This window comes from Urocitellus parryii, chromosome 10, assembly GCF_045843805.1.
Source record: "Urocitellus parryii isolate mUroPar1 chromosome 10, mUroPar1.hap1, whole genome shotgun sequence".
Taxonomy (NCBI): Eukaryota; Metazoa; Chordata; class Mammalia; order Rodentia; family Sciuridae; genus Urocitellus; species Urocitellus parryii.
Genome location: NC_135540.1, coordinates 83,284 through 109,293, shown reverse-complemented (window position 1 = coordinate 109,293; position 26,010 = coordinate 83,284). Strand labels below are relative to the sequence as shown.

Below are 26,010 nucleotides of genomic sequence, written 5' to 3'. Positions count from 1 at the left end.
GAGGTATCCAGAGGTATGTTTAAAAACATCATGTATTTACACATATACACATACACAACAATACCTCTTCCAGATTTAGATTAAATTATTCTAAGAAAAAAATTCAATGTCAACTATTATATTGCATGATACTTAAAACCATTACAGATGAAATTTCCTCAGGACTCAAATCATTGCAATAAAAAAATCAATAGCTGATTTTTGTAATTAAGAAATATTTACTATAACCCTTTTTAAACATTTTCTTTTCTACTTTTCAATTTAGAAAGCATATCCCTATGTCTTATTAAAGTTCTACATTTTTTGTTGTTTATTTATTTTTACGTGGTGCTGAGAATCAAACCCAGTGCTTCACACATATTAGGCAAGCGCTCTACAACTGAGCCCCGACCCCAGCCCCTAAAGTTCTACATTTATAAAAAGTTAGTTCTCTTATTTGTTGCAAGCAAGGGATTGGTTCTTCTGATGAGCATAATACTTTATATATTGCTGGGAATTCTTGTGGGAGAACTCTATTAGTGTTTTGTATCTGTTCAAAGTATCATTTTAAAATATACTATTGTGTTTTGAGTTCAGAAATTTGAATTTTTTCTTTTGAGATTATGTTTTTTCGTATTTAGGGTATTTCATATGAAGTGCCATAATTACATTTTATCCTAATGTTTTACCCCTATGTACTTATAAGTTGGCTTCTAGAACAGAGTTGAGTATATCTCATAACTGTTGTATTCATTAGAAAAGTAACATACTTTTTATCATATTTAAAATGTTATATTTGAATTAATAGAAGCAGAGGTTAGATATGTTAGTGTTGTGAGCTGAACAGAGTGCAGGTTTACTTTAATGATTTTTGGGAGGTTGACATATGGCTTTTTCCCTGTTTTACTCCTGCTATGGTTGTCTATGATCTGCTATCTGGCCTGGAGAATTTTTTTTTATTCCCTGGGTATTGAACTCAGGGCCTTGTATGTGCTTGGCAAGCACTTAGCTACATACATCCCCAACCCTTTTTAAAATTTAATTTTGAGACAGGGTCTTGCTATATATATATATATATATATATATATATATATATATATATATATACAGGTGAACCTCAAATTTATGATCCGCATGTCTTGGAGGATTTTAATGTCAGTATCACATGTTTCCAATGTGTTAATAATTTCATAAGCTATATTATGTCCATTTTCATCTCCACAGTCAATAAAGCCTTTTTGTTTTTTCAGTGGTATGCTTAATATGAACATGCTTTTTGATGTGTCCCCACTGTTCATGATAGTCCAGTTTATGCAATTCACAGTAAGAGTATTTTGATTCTGATAGTCTCAATGGTGTTTCAGGTCCAACATATTTTCCTAGAAGCAGTGATTATTCATTTTCTATTTGATTACACAAATAAGACACATTCTTTTTTTTTCTTTTGTGGTGCTGGGGTTGAACCCAGGGCCTCCTGCAAGTTGGGCAAACACTCTTCCACTGAGCTGCATTGACAGCTCCATAGATCCTTTAGTTATCATTAGCTTCATGACTAGCTATACTGATAAAAAAATTATATAGAAGTTCTACTGAATTTGGAAACATTCAAGAGTCTGGACATCCAAAAATTTCTTGTGATTTCTAAAAAGTAGAGTATTTTTCTTTTCCATAACACAGCAGCATCTAAGATCAGGCATGGACAGAGCTGCCACCTGTGCTCCTTGTATCTCACCATTTTCTTCAGAATGTCATGGAGGCCATGAACCTTGGTGTCATTTTAAACTCTACTGCTCTCAAGGCCACAATCATGGTTGCCAATCTTGTTAACTTCTTTCTTTTCATTCAAGAGCTTGGGCATCTGATAGTTCCTTGTGATTTGTAGAAGGTAGAATGTTTTCCCACAACACAGAAGCATCTAAACCACTCTTAGCCTGACTGCCACCTGTGCTTCTCTGCGCTCACCGGTGTCCTTTTTAAACTCTTCTGCCCAGAAGGTGTTACTCATCATCATCGCCAGTGCTGTTACCTTTTCCTTTTTTTTTTGATTATTTGTCCACGGCAGATATTTTATTTTATTACTGCTAAAGGGTCTGCATAGAAACAAAATAAAGAAAAGGATTCTTTGGGATAAGTAATCCAAAGTCAAAGTGAGTCAATTTGCCATTGGAATGTATATTTTTATGAAGGCACTCTTTTGATCAAATTCAGCCATGAGTTGATATAGAATCTCTAAAATGTTATTTTTTCCTCTAGTCTAAAGTGATCAGATTTTAGAAGGACCTAGTTACAGCATAAAAATATAACAAGTTTTACTTTGGAAAGAATATAACAAGTTTAACAAAGTTACATCAACACAGAACATAAAAGAGGCACTTGTCTTGAATTAAATATTAGCTTGAATTATTTGATTTTTTGTTTTATAATAAATTTTGTGTTCATAATAAAATACAGAACTAATACTGTCATTTACCAGTAATTAACTATATAAATAATTAAACAAACAGGTGTTTCTGAAAAATGTAACCATGTTTAAGGTTTTATTTCAGTATTTTTATCTTTATACAGAAATTTCAAAGAAAGTGCAACAATTTCCCAAGTAACCTCAATCTGATTTTCCCCTTGTGATGACTTAAGTGCACTATCTCAGATGTGTTAACATCTGAAGCCATTTGTCATGAAGAACAAATACTGGTGTGCTACAATTAACTGAAGTTGTATTTACTTTGGATGCTCAGTTCTGCCTCTTCCTGTTCCAAGACCCCATTTAGGACTCCAAATAATGTCCAGGCAACATGTCTCCGTAGATTCCTCTTGGGATGACTGTTTCTCTGAATTTTCTTGTTCCAGTGACCTCAGCACTGTGAGGAGGACCTGTCGGGTATTTTTTAGATTGTTCTACTTTGGGATTTACTTGTTATTTTCTCACATTTATCCTGGGGCCATGTGCCTGGAGGAAGCAGTCACAGAGGTGGTGAGCTGCTCTGTCCTCTCAGGCCCTCAAGATGAGGTGGTAGCACCTTTCCGGTTTTCTTTTAGTTATCCTGGGGCTGTGGGCCTGGGAGGTAGGGGGCTCCTCTGTCATCTCAGGCCCTCAAGATGAATTATCATGTGAGTGTCGACTGTGGTCACCTGGTTTCTCACTGTGAAGTTACTGTTCTCTGCATGTCCACATGGCTTGTGTCTTTTGGAGGAAGTCACTTTAAGGAGCAGGGAGTTAACTCCAGCTCCTCAGTGGCCATGACTGCCTTAGTTATCTGGAATTCTTCTGCATAAGAGGTTTCTAGCCAACCCCATTTGTTTGTCCCATCAGTCATTTATTTGCACCAGTGTGTCATATGCATAGTTACCTTGAACTCTTTTTTGTTATCCTTTTTTATAGTCACTTGTTGCTCAGTTCATTCCTGCTTTAACAATTGGGAGTTCTTTCCTTTGGAGGATGGTCATGAGAAAGATCAAGCAGTGACTAAAAGCTTGGAACTTTCAGTCCCTAACCCCATTCTGTGGTGAAAAAAGCTGGAGGTTGAGTTAATACTCCATCATGACTACATGATTAAGTCTCCACAGAAGTCTCTAAAATAAGTAGTTCAGAGGGTTTCTGAATTGCTGAAAAAATCCATGTGTAGGGAAGGTGGTGCTTCCTACCTCCATGTGGACAGAGGTTCCTGTATGGGGCACCCTCTTGGGCCTCATCCTGCACATCTCATCTGACTGTAATTTTGTCTTTCCTAGAATGTCATAAAAGGTGGGCTATTCAGTATGTTGCCTCTTCAGCCTCATTTATTTTACTTAGCAGCATTACCAGGTAGGATAAATTTGTGTTTCTGTGTAGGTTGGCAGTTCATTTCTTTCTGTTCTGTGTTGATTGTGCATTCAGCTATGTAAGGACATTCTGACTTGTGATTTGATCAGCATCATTAAAGTTTCTGTGTATAATTACATTCTGGTTTTCTTTGGACATCTTTTTCATGCACTTGTCTAAATGCAAATAATTTATAGGAACAATGTTTGGTCATAGATTAGACTTATTTCACTTTAGAAAGAATTGGCACACTGTCTTCCAACAGTGGTTGTGCCTTATGTTCTCCCAGCAATGCATGAGGGTGTGGGGGTCTAGGCAAGCGCTCTACCACTGAGCCCTACCACTGAGGCCCCTGAAAAATTAAATTTTATACTCTGTGAAAGACAGAACAAAAAGACAAGCTATAGACTGAGACAAATTATTTACAATATGCAATTCTGAAAAGGATTTTAATTCTATTTCTAATTAAAATTTGCAATTCTGAAAAGGATTTTAATTCTATTTCCCAGGAATGCCAGGAGGGGATGGGCATGCACCTCTGAGCTGCAGTGTCCTGCGCTGAGTCCCAGCAGCTATCAGAGGGCGTGCCACCTTCCCAGACCCAGTGGTAACCTGCTACTGATATGTCAATGTGATAGTGCTAACGTGTTATTTATATGCAACCTCAAATGCTCATGCATTATCCATAGTGACTTTTGATACTAAGGTGTCCACATGTGGCCTCTGATAGTAATATAGTGCCCATAGCTGTATTACATTCAGCCCTATCATCTTTAACATTAGTTCTGTTAGCATAATGTCCACACTGTGACTTCTAATATTAATGTAATATCCATATTGTGGTCTCTAACAGTAATATAATATTTATATGGTGGCCTTAGATGCTAATATAATATCAGAATAATAGCTGCACTGTAGCCTTAACACTAAATAATAAACATACTGTAGCATCTAAAACAAATATTGGCCCTAATGTCTTTAATACTAATATGATATCATATTAGTAGAACATCTAAAGCTGCTTAGTATAGCCTCTAAAACTGATATAATAGCTGCCCTGTAGCCTTGACTACAAATAAGATATATATATATTCTATCATCTAAAATGGATATAATATCTCCCCTGTGGTCTCAATATTAATATATTAGCTGTTCTGCAGCCATTAGTACTAATTTGATTATCTGTTTTAGCATCTAAAACTGATAAGACAGCTTCCCTATGGCCATAATATTAATAAATTCTCGATAATATAGCATCTAAACCTGATATAATAGCTGCCAATACTATTATGATATCCATAATAATATAAAAAACTAACATAATATTGTATCTAAAACTAATACAAGAACTAAACTTTGGTCTTTAATACTAATGAAGTATGTTTACTGTAGCATCTTACAGTATTGTAAAAACTTCCCTATAGCATTTAGTATTAATATATGCATACTGTGGCTACAGAATAGGATATTTTAGCTCTCCTGTGGCCTTTAATATTAATATCCATACTACAGTATCTACATTAATATAATAGCTGCTCTTTGACTTTAATATTGATGTAATATTCATACTATAGCAAGTACAACTAATATAATAACTGCCTGGGGGTTTTAATACTATTGCAGTATCCATACACAGCATTTAAAATTAATATAATAGCTTCCCTGTGACCTTTGATGTTAATAAAATATCCAAACTATATCATCCAAAACTAATATAATAGCTGCCCTGTAGTCTTTTATACTAAATTAATATTCATGCTATAGCATCTCAAGCTACTATAATATCTACTCTGTGGCCATTAATGTAATATCCATGATTACATCCAAAACTGATATGATAGCTGACCTGTATCTTTTAATATCAAAATGACATCCTTATTATAGCATCTTAAATTGATATGCTAGCTGCTCTGTGGCCTTTAATATGATATCTATCTAATATGATATCTATAAATATAGCATTTAAAAAGGAATATAATATCAGCCTTATGGCCTTTAGCCTTAAATTTAATAGAATCTCTGTACTATGTCATCTAAAACTAATATAATAGCTGCCCTGTGGACTTTGAAACTATTATGATATACATACTAAAGCATCTAAAGTTAATATAATTGCTGCCTTCTGGCATTTAATAGTAATATGATATTCAAACTATAGTATCTAAAATGAATATAATAGCTTAATACTAATAGGATAAACATAGTATAGCATATAAAACTAATATAATAACTGAAGTTTTGGCTTTAATACATTTTTTTGGTACTAGGAATTGAAACCAGGGGTATTTAACCCCATCCCCATCCCTTTTTAAAGTTTTTATTTGTTTTGAGACTTGGTCTTGATAAATTGCTTGGGGACTCACTAAGTTGCTGAGGGAGGTCTTGAATTTGTAATCCTCCTGTCTGAGCTTCTTAAGGCACTGGGATTACAGGCATGTGCCACTGCCTGGCTGGGCTTTAATACTAATACAGTGTGTATACTACAGCATCTTAAAGTACTGTAGGAACTGCCTGTGACATTATTATTAATATTATAACCATACTGTGGCTTCTTTAATATGAACATCATTTAAAAAAAGTAATACTAGAACTCTCCTGTGGCCTTTCATATTGATACAATATTCACATATAGTATCTAAGGCTAATATACTAGTTGCCCTATGGCCTTTAGTACTAATATAATATCAACACTGTGCCCCCTAAAATTGAAATAATAGTTGCCCTGTGGCCTTTTAATACTATATAAAATCTATACTACAGCATTTAAAATGAATATAATACCTACTTTGTAACCTTCAATTCTTTTATACTATATTAAATACTATAGCATTTAAAACTAATAAAATAGCAGCCCTGTGGCCTATCATTCTAATGTAGTATCTATACTTTATCATCTTAAATAATATAATAGTTGCCCTGTTGCCTTTAATACAAACATCATATCCTAGTATCATCTCTAAAACTAATACTTAGCTTCACTGTGACCTTTAATACTAATATAATATCTATACTATAACATCTGAAAGAAATATAATGCATTCCCTGTGGCTTTTAATATTGATGTAATAACTATACTATTGCATCTTAAGCTAATATAATAATTTCCCTGTGGTTTTAATATTTTTATGATATCCATATAACAGCATGTAAAATTAATATACTAGCTTCCCTGTGGCCTTTAATGTTAATATCCATGCTTGAGCTTCCAAAACTATTAAAATAGATGCACTGTAGCCTTTTATAATAAAATGATATCCATTAATTAATAATAATAATAAAATAATGGCATTTCAAGTTAATATAATAATTCCACATAACTTTTAATACTATTCAATGTCCATATAATCTACAAGTGATGTAATTCCTGCTCCATGGCCTTCAATACTTATATAATATTCATACTAAAGCATCAAAAACTGATAAAGTGGCTTCCCTGTGTCCTTTAAGACTAATATAGCATTTAAAATTGATATGAGAGCTGCTCTGTGGCCTCTGATATTAATATGCATCTAAAACTGATATAGGGCCAGGCGCAGTGACACACGTCTATAATCCCAGTGGCTCAGAAGGCTGAGACAGGAGAATCGTGAGTTCAAAGCCAGCCTCAGCAAGAGCAAAATGCTAAGCAACTCTGTGAGACTCTGTCTCTAAATAAAATACAAAATAGGGTTGGGGATGTGGCTTAGTGGTTGAGTTCTCCTGAGTTCAATCCCTGGTACTAAATAAATAAATAAGTGAATAAGTAAGTAAGTAAATAAATAAATAAAACTGATATAGTATTTGCCCTATGGCCTTCATAGCTAATATGATATCTACATTGCAGCATCTAAAAGTAATATAATAGCTGCCCTGTTGTGTTTAATACAATTATCATGTGCATCCTGTAGTATCAAAAACTGATATAACTGTTCTGTGGCCTTTTGTATTAATATATTAAACATAATATTGCATTGAAAACTGATATAATAGCTGCTCTGTAGCTTTTGGTTCTAATTGATATAATTAATATAATAGCTGCCTTGTGGCCTTTAATGTTAATATAAATCCTTGTCATAGAATTGAAAACTAATGTAATAGCTCATGTAGCCTTTTGTGATAAAATTATATTATATTATATGATCTCAAACTATAATATAGTTACCCTGAGTTTTCAATACTAAAGTAATATCCTTATTAGCATCTTAAACTAATACAATAGATGCCCTGTGAAATTTAGTATTAATTTAACATCCTAAACTAAATAACATCTTAAACTAATATATGTCCTGTGGCTTTTAACTTTAATGACATCTATATTAAATAGATATTAAATACCAAATGGGGCATTGTTCTGAAACTAGGTAACAGGGCTCTGTTTCTGTAACTGGGGTGACTGGGCTAGCTGTGATTGGTTAGGCTTCCCTCCGCTTGACTGCACTGTCCTGCTTCTGTAACCTGGCTTGCTTGCATTGGCTGGACCCCCGAACATCCCTTTTGTGGTTTTCAGGCTTACAAGGAGCACCCTTGCAATGTTTCAGGGCTGATCAGGGGAACAGCTTTATGTTCTGGTCAGCCACCACTGGTGTGCTTCAATAAAAGCTTGATTTGATTATATGTGAGTGGTTTGGAAGTCAATTTATGAAAACCTGGGATGAAGCTTTAACAATAACATATGCCTTTGGCTGGCCCCTTTGTCTCAGTGAGCTTCTGCCTCTCATCTGAAGTCCCTGCCAATTTTACCTTTTCTTAAGAAAACTGAGACACACAATTAACAGGGGAACTATCCCCAACGTGCTCTCTCCAAATAGGCTGTTTCTCATTGTGTGTGTTTCCTGGAAGATGACAAAGACCTTTATTTCCCTTCAGACCACATAAACTGTAGCATGAACTGGCTAATAAAAGAAAAATAGTAGGATCTGACTATATGGCATGTAGTAGGGCTGTGGCTGGGGCAGCAAGGATTGAGTGCACAAGGGAGGCCTATCCTCTAAGATGGAACCTGGAATCTCTTCCAGACCCAGTGCATTCCATGGGCTCATCCTTTTAACCACCTCCCACCATGTTCCTGACTTCCTATATGCTTTGTCCTTATTTCAGACTCTGGGCATCATCAGTAGTGTCTGACAGTTCCATATGAACAGGATTCTTTTATGTTAGCTTGCAGGTGAAATCATTAGGGTCCTGCTGTGTGCTCCAGCCTTGAGACCCTTGCCTTCCAGGAGCCACACAAGAAGCAAAGCCACCACAGGTCCCTAAAGCATGAGGAAGTCTAGCCCTCCCTCTCTCCCCACATCTGAACAACTGACTCTACTAAAGAGCATCTGGGCCCTATTCCTCCAAAGCTGGTTCAGGTCTGAAGAAGTGATCATAGATGTCTCCTACTAGGGTAGACAGAAAGGCAGGATAACTTCCTGGCAGTGATGGAATACCAGCAGTCAAATACCACCAGGCCCAGCACTAGGCAAAGTGCACCTAAGATTGCATGGTAAACCTTGTGACACTGCTTCTGGAGAACCTCAGTGGCACAGCACCTGCCACAGCATGGTTCTCACCTCAGCAGGACCATCCTCAGATGATCAACTTGGGGGAAATGGTTGCCTCCTACACATGGGTCATGTGGTCCCATGTTGCTGTAGCCATACATTGAAGGCCAACATCATTCATGGACAGGGAGGGTGAGATACCATAACAGTCTTTTGGTGGCTATTTTTTTAAGCAAAATTTATATAAAAGTTTCTTTTTGTTGGCTTTGTTTCCCATTTGTACACCAGTCCCTAGAACAAGTGTTAAGAATAGAAAATAAAATAAGCCAAACCCCAAATACCAAATACTGAATGTTTTCTCTGATAAGCAGATGCTGATCCATAAAGTGAGGTGGGGGGATGAAGAAACTTTGGATTGGGCAGAGCAGAGGGAGGGAAGGGGAGAGATGTGAGGTGTGAAGGATGGTGGAATGAGAGGGACTTTAATACTCTATATACATGTGTGACTACACTACTGGTGTGACTCTGCACCATGTTCAGCCAGAGGAAGGACAAGTTGTGCTCCATTTGTATACAATACTGTCATGAGTAACTCATTAGAACAACCTAAAAAATTAAAATTAGAAAGATAAATAGAAAATGAAACTGTCATGAAGAAATTTATTGGCTAATTCTGAAGCCTAATTTTTAAAAAAATTCAATTTTCCCTCTTTGCCATTTTGCAAAAATCTCTAAGGTAGGACAGTATTCTTAACTTTGATGTGCCTTTACAGTTTTCACAGGGAAGGGTGTATGTTGCTGTTTAGTTTGCAGCATTAAAACTCAGCAGTCAGGATGGCAATGGAGAATTGGGCTTCTCTCCATCCTGGGTTTGAGCAAGATGGAGAACATTTTCTTTCACGAGTCTCCATCTTTGGTAACCGAGAGGCATGGAAAGCTTTTGTAAGAACAGAGGGCACAGTGGAGAAAAAGGCAGGAAGTACCCAAGGATATATTTAGTTAGGCTGCAAAAATCTGTCTCAGTGCATGTTCCCCTTTGAAGTACCCATCAGGGCCGGGCAGTCCATCAGCCTCCATCCTCAGTATAAAAAAGATCAAAAGTTAAAAAGAATTTGAAGATTTTCATTTCAAAGGTGGGGGGTCTGTTTCACAATCAGTTGTGGGGATTGTAATATCCAGCACTTTATTGGTTGTGGGACTCTAATCTAGAATCTGCATTATTATGTAAGTATCCCAGGTGATTCTGATGTAGACAGTTTAACACACTGATGATTCTGATACAGGTGGGCCACAGACCACAGTTTAACACACATTGTGCATGTCATTGAGTCACAAAAATAAATTTATTTAAAAACCTTAATTTAAAATATCATTCCACAAATTTTGAAATAAAAATCTTAAAAATAATCCTTCAGAAAATTCTTGTGTTCTTTCAACTTCCAGAATTAAAATAAAGCAATTAGTCTACAGTTATTTCCTAGAAATAGTTCAAAATAAATACAAACAATGACAGAACAAAAACTGTATACATTATCAACAAAGCCACCACCATTACCAGCAGCAACAACAGAAGATCCTTCAATAGACCTCCCTTGTAGAGACATGGCCACTCCTGTGGGGAGATGTGAAGTCAACCTGTGCTTTACACTTGGGTGTTTTAAGGATTTGCATGAGTGATTTTGGCTTTGAAATACAGAGGAATTTGTTGGTAGAATTAGCTGAATGGTTGAAAACTCCCCAGACCCATTACTGAATTTAAAGATAAATCAGCCAATGGTAAGAACCTCTGGCCCTCAGTTTATTGCAGCAGCCTGAAAATTTTCTTCCTTTATCTCTGTGCTTCAAGGGCTGGTAGCCTTGATAAAATAATCAGTGATCACAGGACAACTCGAGTCAGTTTACTAAGTAGCAACTTTATGATGACAACAACATATTACCTCTTGTAAGTCTGAAAAACTGGTGAATACAGTCCCCAGCTACTTTTGGAGAAAACTTTTTAAAGCAATTGTATTTCCCCTTTTATGGTTGTAGAAAAATAACTGTTTGAATTAATAATGTTTTAAAAGATGACAGCAAAATATCCTTGAGGCAGATTCTACAGTATGTAATTTTTTGTAAGTATATTCTTTCCCTTTGTGTGGCAGAAACAGAACTTTTTCTGTAAAAAAGAAAAGAGGAAAACCTCAGTCTATATGACTACCATTGTCTTCCAATTTTCTCTAATTCAAATAAAATCCATGGAGAATCCTGTGAGGAAAATAGAGTGAAAGTCCATAAAAGGGAACAGAAAAGAAAATAGAGCACAAGTACCTATTGTAGCACTCAAAATATATAACAGTATCTCTTGATCTGCTGACCTAAGACCTAAGACCTTCAGGATTTACAGAGTTCATCATGTCCCCCAGATCTCCTCACTGCTGAAGTCAGAGAAAGTAGCACTAGTGCTGATTTTCCTTCGCTGTGGTAACAACTTTCCACAAACATCACGGCTGAGAACACATCTCATTATGTTAGAGTTGTAGGTTAGGAATCCACCAGGGGTCCCACTGGCCTAAAATCACTGGGGGACACAATCACTTGTTTACAGTGATACAATCATTGTACAATCATGGAGGACCTCGGGCACTTCCTGCTTCCTTGCTTTTTCTGGCTCTAGAAGCCACCCACTTCTTGGCTAGTGGATGCTTCCTGCACCTTCAAAACTAGCAACAGCTGGCAGAGTGCCTGATCCATCACGAGACTTCTTTATCTCCTCTTCCATTTTAAAGATCCATGGGATTACTTGGATTTTGTCAATTACACCATGCCATCCAGGATGGTCTTCCTATCTCATGTTATTGAATTACACAACTAAATAACATTAAGTAAATCCATGGTTTGGAAAATCATTATCACTACCCATCTCCAGAAGCTTATCACCCCAAACTAAAATCCTACAGTAAGGTTTAGTTTCTAACACTAACTTCCAATCTTTTTCTTCCCCCTGTTTTTGATAACCAGCATTCTATTTTCTTTATATATAAATTTATCCACTCCTAAAATCTCATTCAATTTGAAGAGACAGTGTTTGTTTTTTGGCCTGTGCTTCTTTTGCTTAGCATAACGTTTTCAAGAATCAACCTGTTTGAGCATGTATCAGAACTTCATTTCTCATTAGAGTCAAAAATATTCCATTTCATGTCTAGACCATAAAATGTCATGTTGCCTCCAGGATAACTACCAGGAGATACATAACTGTGCATATAAGAAGTCAGAAGGCAGTCTTATCAGGGTCCCTGCAGTGATTAGGTGTGGTAAATCCACACAGATGTACCACCATGTAAACAATGAGAAAGCTCCATGGGTGGGTAGACATAAAGGTAAGAACATATTTGTCCTGAATAAGCATCCAGGTTGTAAACAAATAGAAAAGAGCTGATACGGATGTGGGACTGTTGTTGATCACTAGACAATAAGATTAAGTTTCTCTCTCTCTTTCTTTCTCTCTGAGAACTGGCATCTCCCTCCCCATAAAATATATAAAAATTTAGTAATCAAAGTCATTTTTTTGCCTATGTGATTGGTGAAGATAAATAGTGTCCATTTTAGTGACAGCAAAGTGAAATGTATTTCCTCACTGGACTACAATTAGGCAATATCTGACAAGTTTAAATACACACAGCCTTAACCTAGAGCATCAGTTTCACAAAAAACATACTGGTGAACACAGAATTCATGCAAAAGATTCCCAGAGAAGCATTGTTTGCTGCTAATTCTATCTCTTCCACTCCTCTTAGCTCATTTGGTATTCCCTGAAGATTTGCGTGGGGCAGCCATATACTCATACCATGACACAGAAGGCCTGGCACATGGGCTTCCACCCTGAGCAGCCCCTCAGTCCTTAATTTGTTCCTCATAAGTGACCTCTTACTGAAAATGACCTCAAATTTTCTACTAGCAACTTACCTGTTTCCTATTTCCTAGAAATATGTCATCAGCAAAGGTAAATTCTGCAGTGTTTTCTCATTCACAAGCATTTGTGGCATCTCTAGCCAATTCTGAACCCAGAATGTTCCCAGTTTGATATAATACAGTATGGAATGTGGCATGATGTTGGAAGCATGAGGAAGAGAAAAAAACATATGGACAGACACAAAACCAGAGTAAAGAGAGGCATTCATTAGATACACCATCAAGGATTTACAAAGGTAACACAGGCACATGGACAGGGAAGATCTTTAATCACCACTTCTACAAAGGACCTCTGGCCACTGCTCCCATGTGGACCCCCTTCTACCACCATAGGGCTATTTGGTCATTTCCATCTTGGGACACTTCAATCACTGCCATAGTCATCTGCATCTGGGGACACAGAACAGCATTTGGAGAAAGCTGCCAACCACAACACTGCATGCCACAGAGCTACAACTTCTAACATGCCACCCAATGCCACTACTCAGCCCAACTCGACCCAACACCCCAACTCTGAAAGCAGACACCTCCAGCTTGGGACACTTTTGTTGCCATCTTTAGTTGGGGAAATTCTCAGCTTGGGAAACTGGCTGGAGCCTAAAAGCAATATCAAGTATTTATAGTACTCCAACTCCCCCTTCTCCCCTTTAGCCACTAACCTGGCACAGCACTTGCAGCTATGTGGCCAGTATATAGCTTGCAAAGACTAGTCCTGACCTGCCTGATTCAAAAGAGCTCTCTGAGAAATGTGCACAGGCCCCAGAGTGCAGCTCACAAAAACTCCAGAGAGAGGTTCCTGATTGAGAAGTAGAAAGGGAGGTGGTGATTGAGATACAGTTTAAAGGCTAAAGTAGAGATCAGGAATTATGAGATCTACAGGCAAGATAAGAAGAAAAGATCAGGTGCAGGCCCCAAAGGATATCTTTGGGGTGCAATCTTCCAACAAGGACTGGAAAGTGCTATACCCCCACCTCCAAGACCAACCTTCCCTCCCTGATAACCTTCACCATCCTGAGGGTGAAGATACCGGCAACCAGCAGACAACCCCTCTCACTGGATATGAAGGGAAGCAGGAAAGATACAAAACAGAAAAAAAAAAAATCTTTATTTTTTTTTTTCAGGATTTTTCTTCTTTTTTTCTTTCCTCTCTCTGTTTTGCCCAAATACTTTTCATGGATTAGGTTACTGAGGACTGTGATGTCAGAATAGTATATTACAGTTGTGTTGTATATTCTTTTATATCTTATTTTTATATTTTTATATTTCTTAATTTTTGTTTGGTTTTTTTGGAGGGGGGGTACTCTTTCTATTGTCTTCCCCAAATCACTTTCTTTTCTCCTGCTAACAGCCAACTTCTTTCAATTTCTCTTTCATGCTTCCTAAAATCTAGTACCTCTGTATCTTCACCTCCCACTATCTTACCATCTTATCCTACACCCCACCCCCAGTTCTCTCTTTGTCCACCATCAGAAACTGTAGACCCTTGGGCTGGGGTTGTAGCTCAGTGGTAGAGTGTTTGCCTTGAACATGTGAGGCACTGGGTTTGATCCTAAGCACCACATAATAAATAAATAAATAAATAAATAAATAAAGATATTGTGTCTATCTACAACTTAAAAAAATAAAAAAAATTTTTTAAAAAACCTATAGACCCTTTTGCAAACCTACTGTTTATATTGTAGATAATAAGTGAACTCACCATTTCTGTATATTGTAACAAAAACATAAATGTCTTAATAGGAGCTATTTGGTTTAAGGCTGTGTATTGTTTGAATTGGGATCTGTTAATATTGACCTGCCCCTTAAAGGACAAGTACTGAAACCCTACAGGGACAGTATAAATCTATAGGGTAAAAACTTTAACACCTCAGATCCACAGTGCTAGAAGGGAAGACACAAGACCAACATGGAAAAAAAAAAAAAAAAAGGAAGAAAGTACCCCAAACAAACCAAGATACTATATTATTAGAATCCATGGCCAGCACAGAAGAAGAAATGTCAGAGAAGGAGTTCAGGGTGTACGTGATTAAAATGTTCCTTGAATTAAAGAATGATATAAGAGTACAAATACAGGCATTAAAGATCATTTTGATAAAGAGCTACATAAGCAATATAGAAGCAAGGCATTACATTAATATGGAGATAGAGATACTGAAAAACAAAACAAAACAAATAGAAATCCTTGAAATGAAGAAAACATAAACCAAATTAAAAACTCAATAGAAATCATCACCAACAGATTAAATCAGTCAGAAGACAGAACCTCAGACAATGAAGACAAAGTATATAATCCTTAAAATAAAGTCAACCACACAGTGAAAATGGCAAAAAACCATAAGCAGAACATTCAAGAATTATGGGATATCATAAAAAGACCAAATTTGAAATTATTGGAATAGAGAAAGGCATAGACTTACAGACCAAAAACAATCTATTCAATGAAAAATTTCTGACTAAAAATTTTTCCAAACATGATGAATAAATTGGAAAATCAAATACAAGAGACTTAAAGAACACCAAATGTGCAAAATCACAACAGATCTACACAAAGTCACATTATAATGAAAATGCCCAGCATACAGAATAAGGAGAAAATTTTAAAAGCCACAAGAGAAAGGAATCAGATTACATATAGGGGAAAACCAATTATAATCTTTGCAGAGTTTTCAAGCCAGACCCCGAAAGCTAGAAGATCCTGAAACAACATATACCAAGCTCTGAAAGAAAATGGATGCCAACGAAGAATCTTATATCCAATAAAATTAAGCTTTAGATTTGATGATTAAATAAAAACATTCCATGATATACAAAAGTTAAAAGAATTTACAACTAGAGAGCCTGCACTACAGAACATCTGTGGCAAAATATTTCATGAGGAGGAAATAAAAACAAAGAAAAATCAACAAAGGGAGGTATTACACTAAAGAAAAAAAAAATCAATCAAATGAGAAATCAAGTTAAATTAAAATACAAAAATGACCAGGAATACAAACTAGGTCTCAATAAAACCCCTGAATGTTAATGGCCTAAACTTATCAATCAAGAGACATATACTGGCAGATTGGATTTAAAAAAAAAAAAAAGACCCAACAATATGCTGTCTTCAAGAGACTCATCTCATAATAAAAGAAATCCACAGACTGAAGATGAAAGGTTGGGACAAAACATACCACTCACATGGACTGTGTAAGCAAGCAGGGGTTTCCATCCTCATATCAAATAAAGTAGATGTCAAGCCAAAGTTACCCAAAAGGGATAAAGAAGGTCATTTCATATGGCTTAAAGAAACCATCCATCAAAAAGACATAACAATTATAAATATATATGCCCCAAACAATGGGGCATCTACATTCATCAAACAAACTCTTCTCAATTTCAAGAGTCAAACAGATCACAACACAACAATACTGGGTGACTTTAACACACCTCTTTCACCACTGGATAGGTCTTCAAGACAAAAGCTAAACAAAAAAGTATAGAACTCAATAATACAACCAATAACTTAGACATAACAGATATATAGAATATTTTACCCATAAAAGAGTGAATATACTTGCTTTTCAACAGCACATAGATCCTTCTCGAAAATAGACCACATATTATGCCACAAAGCAACTCTTAGCAAATACAAAAACATAGGGATAGTACCCAGCATTCTATCAGATCATAATGTAATGAAATTACAAATCAACAAAACAAACAAACAAACAATAGAAGCTACTCCAACACCTGGAGACTAAATAATATGTAATTAAATGAAGAATGGGTTGCAGAAGACATCAAAGAGAAGATTAAAAAATTCCTAGAGGTAAATGAGAACAATGATATAACATATCAAAATCTTTGGGACACTATGAAGGCAGTATTAAGAGGAAAGTTTATTAAGTAGTAAGAGGAAAGTTCATTAAGTTTATTCCTTAAAAGAAGAAAAATATCAACAAACAAATCACCTAACATTACACCTCAAAGCCCTAGAAAAAGAACAAAACAACACCCAAAGCAATAAAAGACAGGGGATAATTAAAATCAAGGTTGAAATCAATGAAATTGAAACCAAAGAAACAATTTTTAAAAATTGACAAAATGAAAAGTTGGTTCTTTGAAAAAATAAGTAAAATTGATAAACCCTCAGCTATGCTAATGAATAGAAGGAGAAAACTCAAATTACTAAAACCTGTGATACAAAAGAAAATATCATGACAGACACTACAGAAATTCAAAGATAATTAGAAATTATTTTAAAAATTTGTACTCCAGTAAAATAGAAAATATTGAAGACATCAACAAATTTCTAGAGTCATATGATTTACATAAACTAAATCAGGACATTATACATAAGTTAAATCAATTTCAAGCAATGATATAGAAGATGCCATCAAAAGCCTACCAACCAAGAAAAGCCCAAGACTAGATGGATTCAGAGCTGAGTTCTACAAGACCTTCAGAGAAGAACTAATACTAATACCCCTCAAATTATTCCATGAAATAGAAAAAGAGAGAACACTTCCAAACTCATTCTATAAGGTCAATATCACCAATTCTAAAACCAGGCAAAAACATATCAAGGAAAGAAAACTTCAGATTAATATCTCTTATGAACACAGATGCAAAAATTTTCAATAAAATTCTGGCAAATTGAAAGCAAAAACATATTAGAAAGATAGTACACCACTATCAAGTGGGGTTCATCCCTGGGATTAAAGCTTGATTCAACATATGAAAATCAATAAATGTAATTTATGACATCAATGGACTTAAAGACAAGAATTGTATGATCATCTCAATAGATGCAGAAAAAGCATTCAACAAAATACAGCACTGCTTCACGTTCAAAACACTAGAAAAAATAAAATAATAAGAACGTATCTCAATATTGTAAAAGCTATCTATGCTAAGCCTAAGGCCAACATCATTCTAAATGGAGAAAGATTGATAGCATTCCCTCTAAAAACTGGAACAAGGCAGGGATGCCCTTTTCTACCACTTCTATTTAACATAGTTCTTGAAAATCTAGCCAGAGGAATTAGTCAGATGAAAGAAATTAAAGGGATATGGATAGGAAAAGAAGCAAACTATCACTATTTGCCAATGATATGATTCTAACAGGATTTGAAAAATTCCACCAGAAAACTTCTAGAACTAATAAATGAATTTAGCAAAATAGCAGGATATAAAATTAAGATCCATAAAAATGCATTTATATACACCAGTAACAAATCCACTGAAAGAGAAACTAGAAAAACTACCCCATTTATAATAGCCTCAAAACAAACAAAACCCTGGGAATCAATTTAACGAAAGAGGTAAATGATGTTTATAATGAAAATTACAGAATGCTAAAGAAAAAAAATTAAAGAAGACCTTAGAACATGGAAAGATCTCCCTTGTTCTTGAACAGGCAGAATTAATATTGTCAAAATGACCATACCACCAAAAGCACTATACAAACTTAATGCAATTCCAATCAAAATCCCAATGACATTCCTTATAGAAATAGATAAAGCAATCATGAAATTCATCTGGAAAAATAAGAGACCCAGAATAGTCAAAGAAATCCTTAACAAGAAAAATGAAGAAGTGAGGCAGGTGGCATCACAATACCATTCCTTAAACTATATTACAGTGCAATAGTAAGAAAAACAGCACGTAATCACACCAAAATAGACTTGTAGATCAATGGTACAGAACGGAGGACACAGAGACAAATCTACATAAATACAGTTATCTCACACTAGACAAAGGTGCCAAAAACATATATTGGGGAAAAGATAGCCTCTTCAACAATCAGTGCTGGGAAAACTGGAAATCCATATGCAGCAAAATGAAATTAAACCTCTATCTCTCACCATGCACAAAACTCAACTCAAAGTAGATCAAAGACCTAGAATTAGGCCAGAGACCCTGTGTCTTATAGAAGAAAAAGTAGGCCCAAATCTTTATCATGCCAGATTAGGCCACTACTTCCTTACAAGACTCCTAAAGCACTAGAAATAAAATCAAGAATCAATAAATGGAATGAATTCAAACTGAAAATCTTCTTCTAGCAAAGAAAACAATCAGTGAGGTGAACAGAAAGCTTACAGAATGAGAGCAAATTCTTACCACTTGCACATCAGATAGAGAACTAATATCCAGGATATATAAAGAACATAAAAATCTTAACACTAAAAAACAAATAACCCAATCAATAAATGGACTAAAGAACTGAACAGATACTTCTCAAAAGATGATATACAATTGATTAACAAATATATTTTAAAAAGTTCAACATCTCTAGCAATTAGAGAAATGAAAATCAAAACTACTCTTAAGATTTTCTCTCACTCCAGCCAGAATGGCAGCTATTAAGAATACAAAGAACAAATAGTGTTGGTGAGGATGTGGGGGTAAAGGCACATTCATACATTGCTAGTGGGACTGCAAATTGGTGCAACCAATATGAAAAGCAATATGGAGAATCTTTGGAAAACTGGGAATGAAACCACCATTTGGCCCAGCTAGCATACTCCTTAGTTTATACCCAAAGGACTTAAAAACAGCATACTACAGGGAGGCAGCCACATCAATGTTTATAGCAGCACAATTCACAATAGCTAAATTGTGGGACTAACCCAGATGTCATTCAATAGATGAGTGGATAAAGAAATTGTGGTATATATACACAGTGGAATATTACTTAGCATTAAAAGAGAATAAAATCATGGCATTTGCAGGTAAATGGATGGAGAATGTCATGCTAAGTAAACCAATCTCAAAAAAAAAAAACCACAGGCCAAATGTTTTCTCTGATAAGTGTATGCTGATCCATAATGGGGATGGGAGAGCATGGGAGAAATGGAGGAAGTTCAAATGGGGCAAAGGGGAAGGAGGGGAAGGGGGGGCATGGGGATAGAAAAGATGGTGGAATGAGATGGAGATCATTACCCCAGATACTTGTATAAAGACACGAATGATGTGACTCTACTTTGTACACAACCAGAGAAATGAAAAATTGTACTCCATTTGTGTACTAAGAACTGAAATGCATTCTGCTGTTATGAATAAGAAATTTGAACAAACAAATAAATTAATAAATTTTAAAAAAATTACACACACATTATTACTATTTCCACAGTTCTCTTGCCCAGAAAAGTTATAATTAGATTGCAATGTTTTATATCCAAGTTAATTTAAATGAAATCAAAGTTTGTGGGTGTTTTGTTGACCCACAGTGCTAACACATGGAGGAAATATAGGATAATTTTTGTGTGTTTTTGGTGTTCATTTGAATCAAATTTTGTGTTTCTGTGTGGAGACATGTGCTACTGTACCTGTAAGACCTAAAAAGGGACAGGTTTAGTTTACAATATAAGGACTGAGATGTACAGATGTACTGGGAAAGCATGCCATATACTATCTATCCTACAATCTGTAATAGCTCTTATATATTATAAAGTAGAATAAAAGAGGTCTCTAAAATCAAAAGATACCTAGTAAAATAAATTGTAGGAGTTTAAAATGTTTATATAATTTTAAACTTTTTTTCTGGTCATATTTCCTTGTGGGGTGTCCAAGACTAAACAGGTGGTCCTATTCTGGGCTGTTTTTCTAAATTTTTGGAGGCCAGTCAGGAGTTACTCTTATTTAGTTTATGAGGAATGCTTGTCTTCCTCAGTCTTTTTTCTCTACCGAACATGCCAAGAGCCATGATAGGCAAGTTTCTTGTTGACCACAGGATTTCCCATGCAAGCACTGAGAATATCTCTCTCTTCAATGACTCCTCTAAACAAAATATGCACTGTAGGATCCTAGTCTCTGGGGTGTTCATAATTCACCTGATTGCGAGATTTTATGACTTTCCAGAGATGCCCAGCCTTTAGGAGTACTGTCATTCTATAAGGTAAGATATTAATATTGTAATTCAAAATATAAAGATCTAGGGCTCATTTTCATATCTCAATATCATTCTTATAACTCTCTTAATATCTCCACAAACACAAACAGAAAACTATAACAATTTGATTTATGCAAATTATATTTCCCAAATAAGTTTGATTAATGTGTTAAATAATTAAGAGATGTTACAGTACTATTTACCCAATAGTATGTCTGTTACATAAATCCCTTAGTCAAGTGGAAAACTGTGATATCTTTGAGATAATGGCATGATTCAATACATGACAGTGTTAACATATTAACATTCACTTATATTCATTAACATGTTGCATACATAGTGTGAATATAGGTAAAAATGCACTGTAAACTGGCCATGGTGGTCCATGCCTGTACCCCAAGCACATTGGCAAGCTGAGGAAAAATTTTTACAAGTTCAAAGTCAGCCTTAGCAACTTAATGAGGTTTTAGGCAACTTAGCAGACCCTGCTTCAAAATTTAAAAGAGCCAGGGGGGAAGACTGGGAATGTGGCTCAGTGGTTAAGCATCCTTTAATTTAACCCACAGTACAATAAATAAAGTTTAAAACATTAAAATTTAATGTAAAGCCTCTTGTAATTGTTTCTTATAATTGTTTTCTCCAGTATTCAAAAGTACAAATATTCAGTAATCTTTGATTTATAAGAAATGTGTATCCTTTCAAAGATGAGCTATTTGCATTCTGGATGTATAATATTTACAATGATTTTCTTATTTCTCCATATCTCCTAATAATAATTAATAAATTTTAAGCAAATGTTGAAGCCAGTTGCTCATTTTCTATATTTAAATGATTTTCTCTTTTACTGACTCTCAAATATATCAAGTTATGAGGTATGGATAAGGACTTTACTATACTTCTTTTATACTTGTCAAGGTTTTTTATTGTAAATATTTTGCTGTTATATACAACACATATTTTGGACAAATGCTGTTTAACCTTCACTACAGGTATAAGGTTTCAGATGTTCAATAAATTTGAAATTTAAATAAAAGCTTGGAAACATTATTTAACTTTTTAAGATTGCTAAGCACTATGAATTCTCCAAAGTTCAATAATGTCTGAGCAATGGCTATGAGTTTTAAAACAATTTTTTCCACTCATACTCTCTCCTACTAGTATGTTTTCTCAGGTGCTGAGTAAGGGGTGACCAACTGTTAGAGACATTTTTACATTGTCACAGTTTTTTCATTTGAATAATTTTTCTCTGCTGTAATTGCTCTGGTGTGGAATAAATTTTGACCCACCCTTGAAGAAATGGCATAATGTTATCATTTGTAGATCTTATCTCTAATATGAATTCTCTGATGTCTAGTAAGGTTTGATGGATGATTAAAAGTTTTGCCACATTCTTTGCATTTGTAAGCCTCTCCAATATGAATTCTGCTGTGGTAATTAAGGGCTGATTTTAGACTATAAACTTTGCCACATTCTTCACATTTGTAGGGCTTCTCTCCAGTATGAATTCTGCTGTGGTAAATAAGGCTAGTTTTTCGATTAAAAGCTTTGCCACATACTTTGCATTGATAGGGCTTCTCTCCACTATGAATTCTCTGATGGCGAACAAGGCTTGACTTTTTGCTAAAACCTTTGTCACATTCTGTACATTTGTAGGGCTGCTCTCCAGTATGAAGTCTGCTGTGGCAAACAAGGCTTGATTTTTCATTAAAAGCTTTGTCACATTCTGTACATTTGTAGGGCTTCTCTCCAGTATGAATCCTCAGGTGGGGAATTAGGTATGCTTTTTTAATAAAATCTTTGCCACATTCTTTACATTTGTAGGGATTCTCGCCGGTATGAATTTTTCTGTGGTAAGTAAGGTTTGATTTGTCATTAAAAGCTTTGTCACATTCTTTACATTTGTAGGGCTTCTCTCCAGTATGAATTCTGCTGTGGCGAATAAGGCTACTTTTTCGATTAAAAGCTTTGTCACATACTTTGCATTGGTAGGGATTCTCTCCAGTATGAATTCGCTGGTGGCGAATAAGTCTTGATTTTTTACTAAAAGCTTTGTCACATTCTGTACATTTGTAGAGCTTCTCACCAGTATGAATTCTGCTATGATAAATAAGGTGCATTTTTTTAATGAAAGATTTGCTACATTCTGTACATTTGTAGGGCTTCTCTCCAGTATGAATTTTCTGGTGGTGAATAAGGTGTGTTTTTTTAATGAATGCTTTGCCACATTCTTTACATTGGTAGGGCTTCTTTCCAGTGTGAATTCTCTGATGGCAAATAAGGTGAGATTTTTCATTAAAAGCTTTCTCACATTCTTTAAATTTGTAGGGCTTCTCTTCAATATGAATTCTATGGTGGTGAATAAGGGCTGACTTTTGATAATATAATTTCTGATGTTCATTCTCACTTACAATTTTCCATATTTTTCTTTGTTGTGAATAGTCAAGTTCATAATTTCCATATTTTCCATTTATTACTTTTTGAAATATATGTTTTATGCCCTGTTCTTGTGAAAATTCTTGCATATAATGAGAAGCCATGCCTGAAATAAACCAATATAGAAATTATTTTACTTACTAGACTGGGATGAATATATTTTGCATAGATAAGATATGAAATTATCACAATGTAAGGAAATCAGTGGGATAGCATATTAGTAAATCGAAGGTCATCATTACTCCAGAAATATATAAGTAAAAATGTACAGACAAAAATTACCTTGTGAAAATTACTCAAACTATTGTAGAGATCATAGTATCCAAGATGAGTATATTACTAAGGAGAATAATATAGTAGAGAGAAAAAAAATGTAACTTTTTCCAAAAACAGCTTCTCCACAATATAGCATTGTGCAATTAGAAAAAATCCACCACCAACCTTCATTCTCAGTAGAATAAGAAAAATATAAAAGACACACAAGCATTTGTGGCTTTCTTGAAGTGTTTGAAAACTACTTTCCATCTACCATGACAGAGAGATCTGGAAATAACAGATAGATTTTGGATGATAATACCACAGTTATCCAACAAGAGCAAAGAGACTATGGACTCTTAAAAAAATAAGGACAAATTTTTTAATAAGAAAAATACACACATATGTCTAGAAAATTCTCCATGAAAACTAGTTTGGTAGGGAATAAAAACCTTACACAGCCTACATCCATATTATTTGGATGAAGCCAACATGGCACTCAAAACTAATAAGTTGTTTTTTATGTTTTTTAATTTGTGTTATTTGCTGATTTGTTTTATTGAAAAATTCAACTTTGTGTATTTGCTAAGTATATCATGGTATTTTAAGGTATATACATATAAAGCGAAATGACTAAATGAAGTGAATTAATACATGCATTATTTCATATATTTATCAGTTTTGTGCTTACAAAGTATTGCATTCATTCTATTAGTACTTACTAAGAACATAACATACTGACCATGTGATACAAAAATACTCTTGACCTTCTTATGCCCATTCAAATAAAAATTTCTAAACTTTGACTAACAATATGCCAACACTCCACAAAACACAGTACCTGGTCACCACAATTTTACTCTGTGGATATCTGACTTCCACATGTTAGTCAACTGACTTTCCTGCAACTGACTTTCTGTATCTGCCTTATTTCACTTAATGCAAAGTCCTGCATATTCATCCTATGTCACTTTAAATGGCAAGATATTTTTATATCTAAATAGCAATGGCATATAAATACCACAATTTTACTAACTTGATCATTGATGGGCACATAGGTTGAGACCATATCTTGAATATTGAGAACAATGTTTTCACTGAACACAATAGTGGAGCTATCTCTTCCACATGCTGATTTCATTTCCTATGGATACATATTTAATATTGGCATTTCTGTATCATGAGGTCATTCTACTTTTAATTATTTATGTGTTGTGCTTGGGATTAAGCCCAAGGGTTCTATACTACTAAACTACAACACAGCTTTTAAAATTGTTTCAGACATGATGTTCCTAAATTTCTGTGACTTGCCTCAAAATTGAAATCTTTTGCATGGCCTCCAATTAGCTAGGATTACAAGCTTGTAGCACTATACTTGCCTTTTAAAATTTATTTTAAAACTATTTTCCACAAGGACTATATAATCTACTATTGTCTGTTTTTTTTTTTAATGGACAAATCAATTAACAATAGTACAGCACATAAAGATAAAGGAAACCGTGGTTTAATCAAAGTAACAACAACAACAACAAAAACCCCAAAACATTAGGAATTGAACATTAGGATAGTGACAGTTATAAATTACCCAAACTACACTAAGTAAACATTGAAGGGAGATTAGATAACTAAATTTAGACAAAGATTGTTAACACAAATAAGGAGAAATTGTGAATGTGAATAATTCCTCAAGAAAAAAAATGTCTGAAAGAGGCATTCATGGTGTGTAAAGCTGTAATCTTAGCAATCTGGGAGAGGCTGAGCAGAAAGACCATAAGCTCAAGTCCAGTTTTAGCAACATAGTGAGATCCTGTGCAAAATTAAAAACCTATAGAATATATAAAGGGAAGTGGTAGAGAAATTCAAGTATGCCACTATGAAAAGTGACAAGCCACAAGTTAAAGCATTAAGCAAAGTAGGAAAAACAATTATAAGAAATATAGAAAACAACTTTCAAAGTAACAGTAGCAAGTTCTTCACTTTTAAAAATTCATTTGATTATTAATGCATTATTACAAGCCACAAATCAAAAGGAAAAGCTTTACTAACAAAATTAAATCTAAAAAGGAAAAAGGAATTGCTGAATTAATTCCACAGAGTGTTGTAAAAAATGGAGCATGGCCTGCTCCCTAGGGTGCTCAGGGGTGCTCCAGCCCCAGGCTAGTGAGGAGCTGGGGAGCCCATGAAAGCCTAAAGTTTCTGCCCTGCAGACCCCTGGAGCTCCCAATGTTACTGTCCACTGGTTGGCCAAGGCTGTGAAG

General features: G+C 35.0%; 1 protein-coding gene across 1 annotated transcript; it reads right to left on the bottom strand.

Annotated features, from left to right (window-relative positions):
- Nucleotides 1-22,340: 22,340 nt before the first annotated feature.
- LOC113196245 (uncharacterized) lies at nt 22,341-23,601 on the bottom strand. Its single transcript, XM_077803513.1, has one exon. It carries the CDS (start codon nt 23,599-23,601, stop codon nt 22,375-22,377), a length of 1,227 nt encoding a protein of 408 aa, XP_077659639.1. The 3' UTR covers nt 22,341-22,374.
- Nucleotides 23,602-26,010: the final 2,409 nt, after the last annotated feature.

What these genes read in the sequence shown, in the direction of transcription:
- LOC113196245 (XM_077803513.1), bottom strand. Translation starts at nt 23,601, where the DNA reads ATGGCTTCTCATTATATGCAAGAATTTTCACAAGAACAGGGCATAAAA.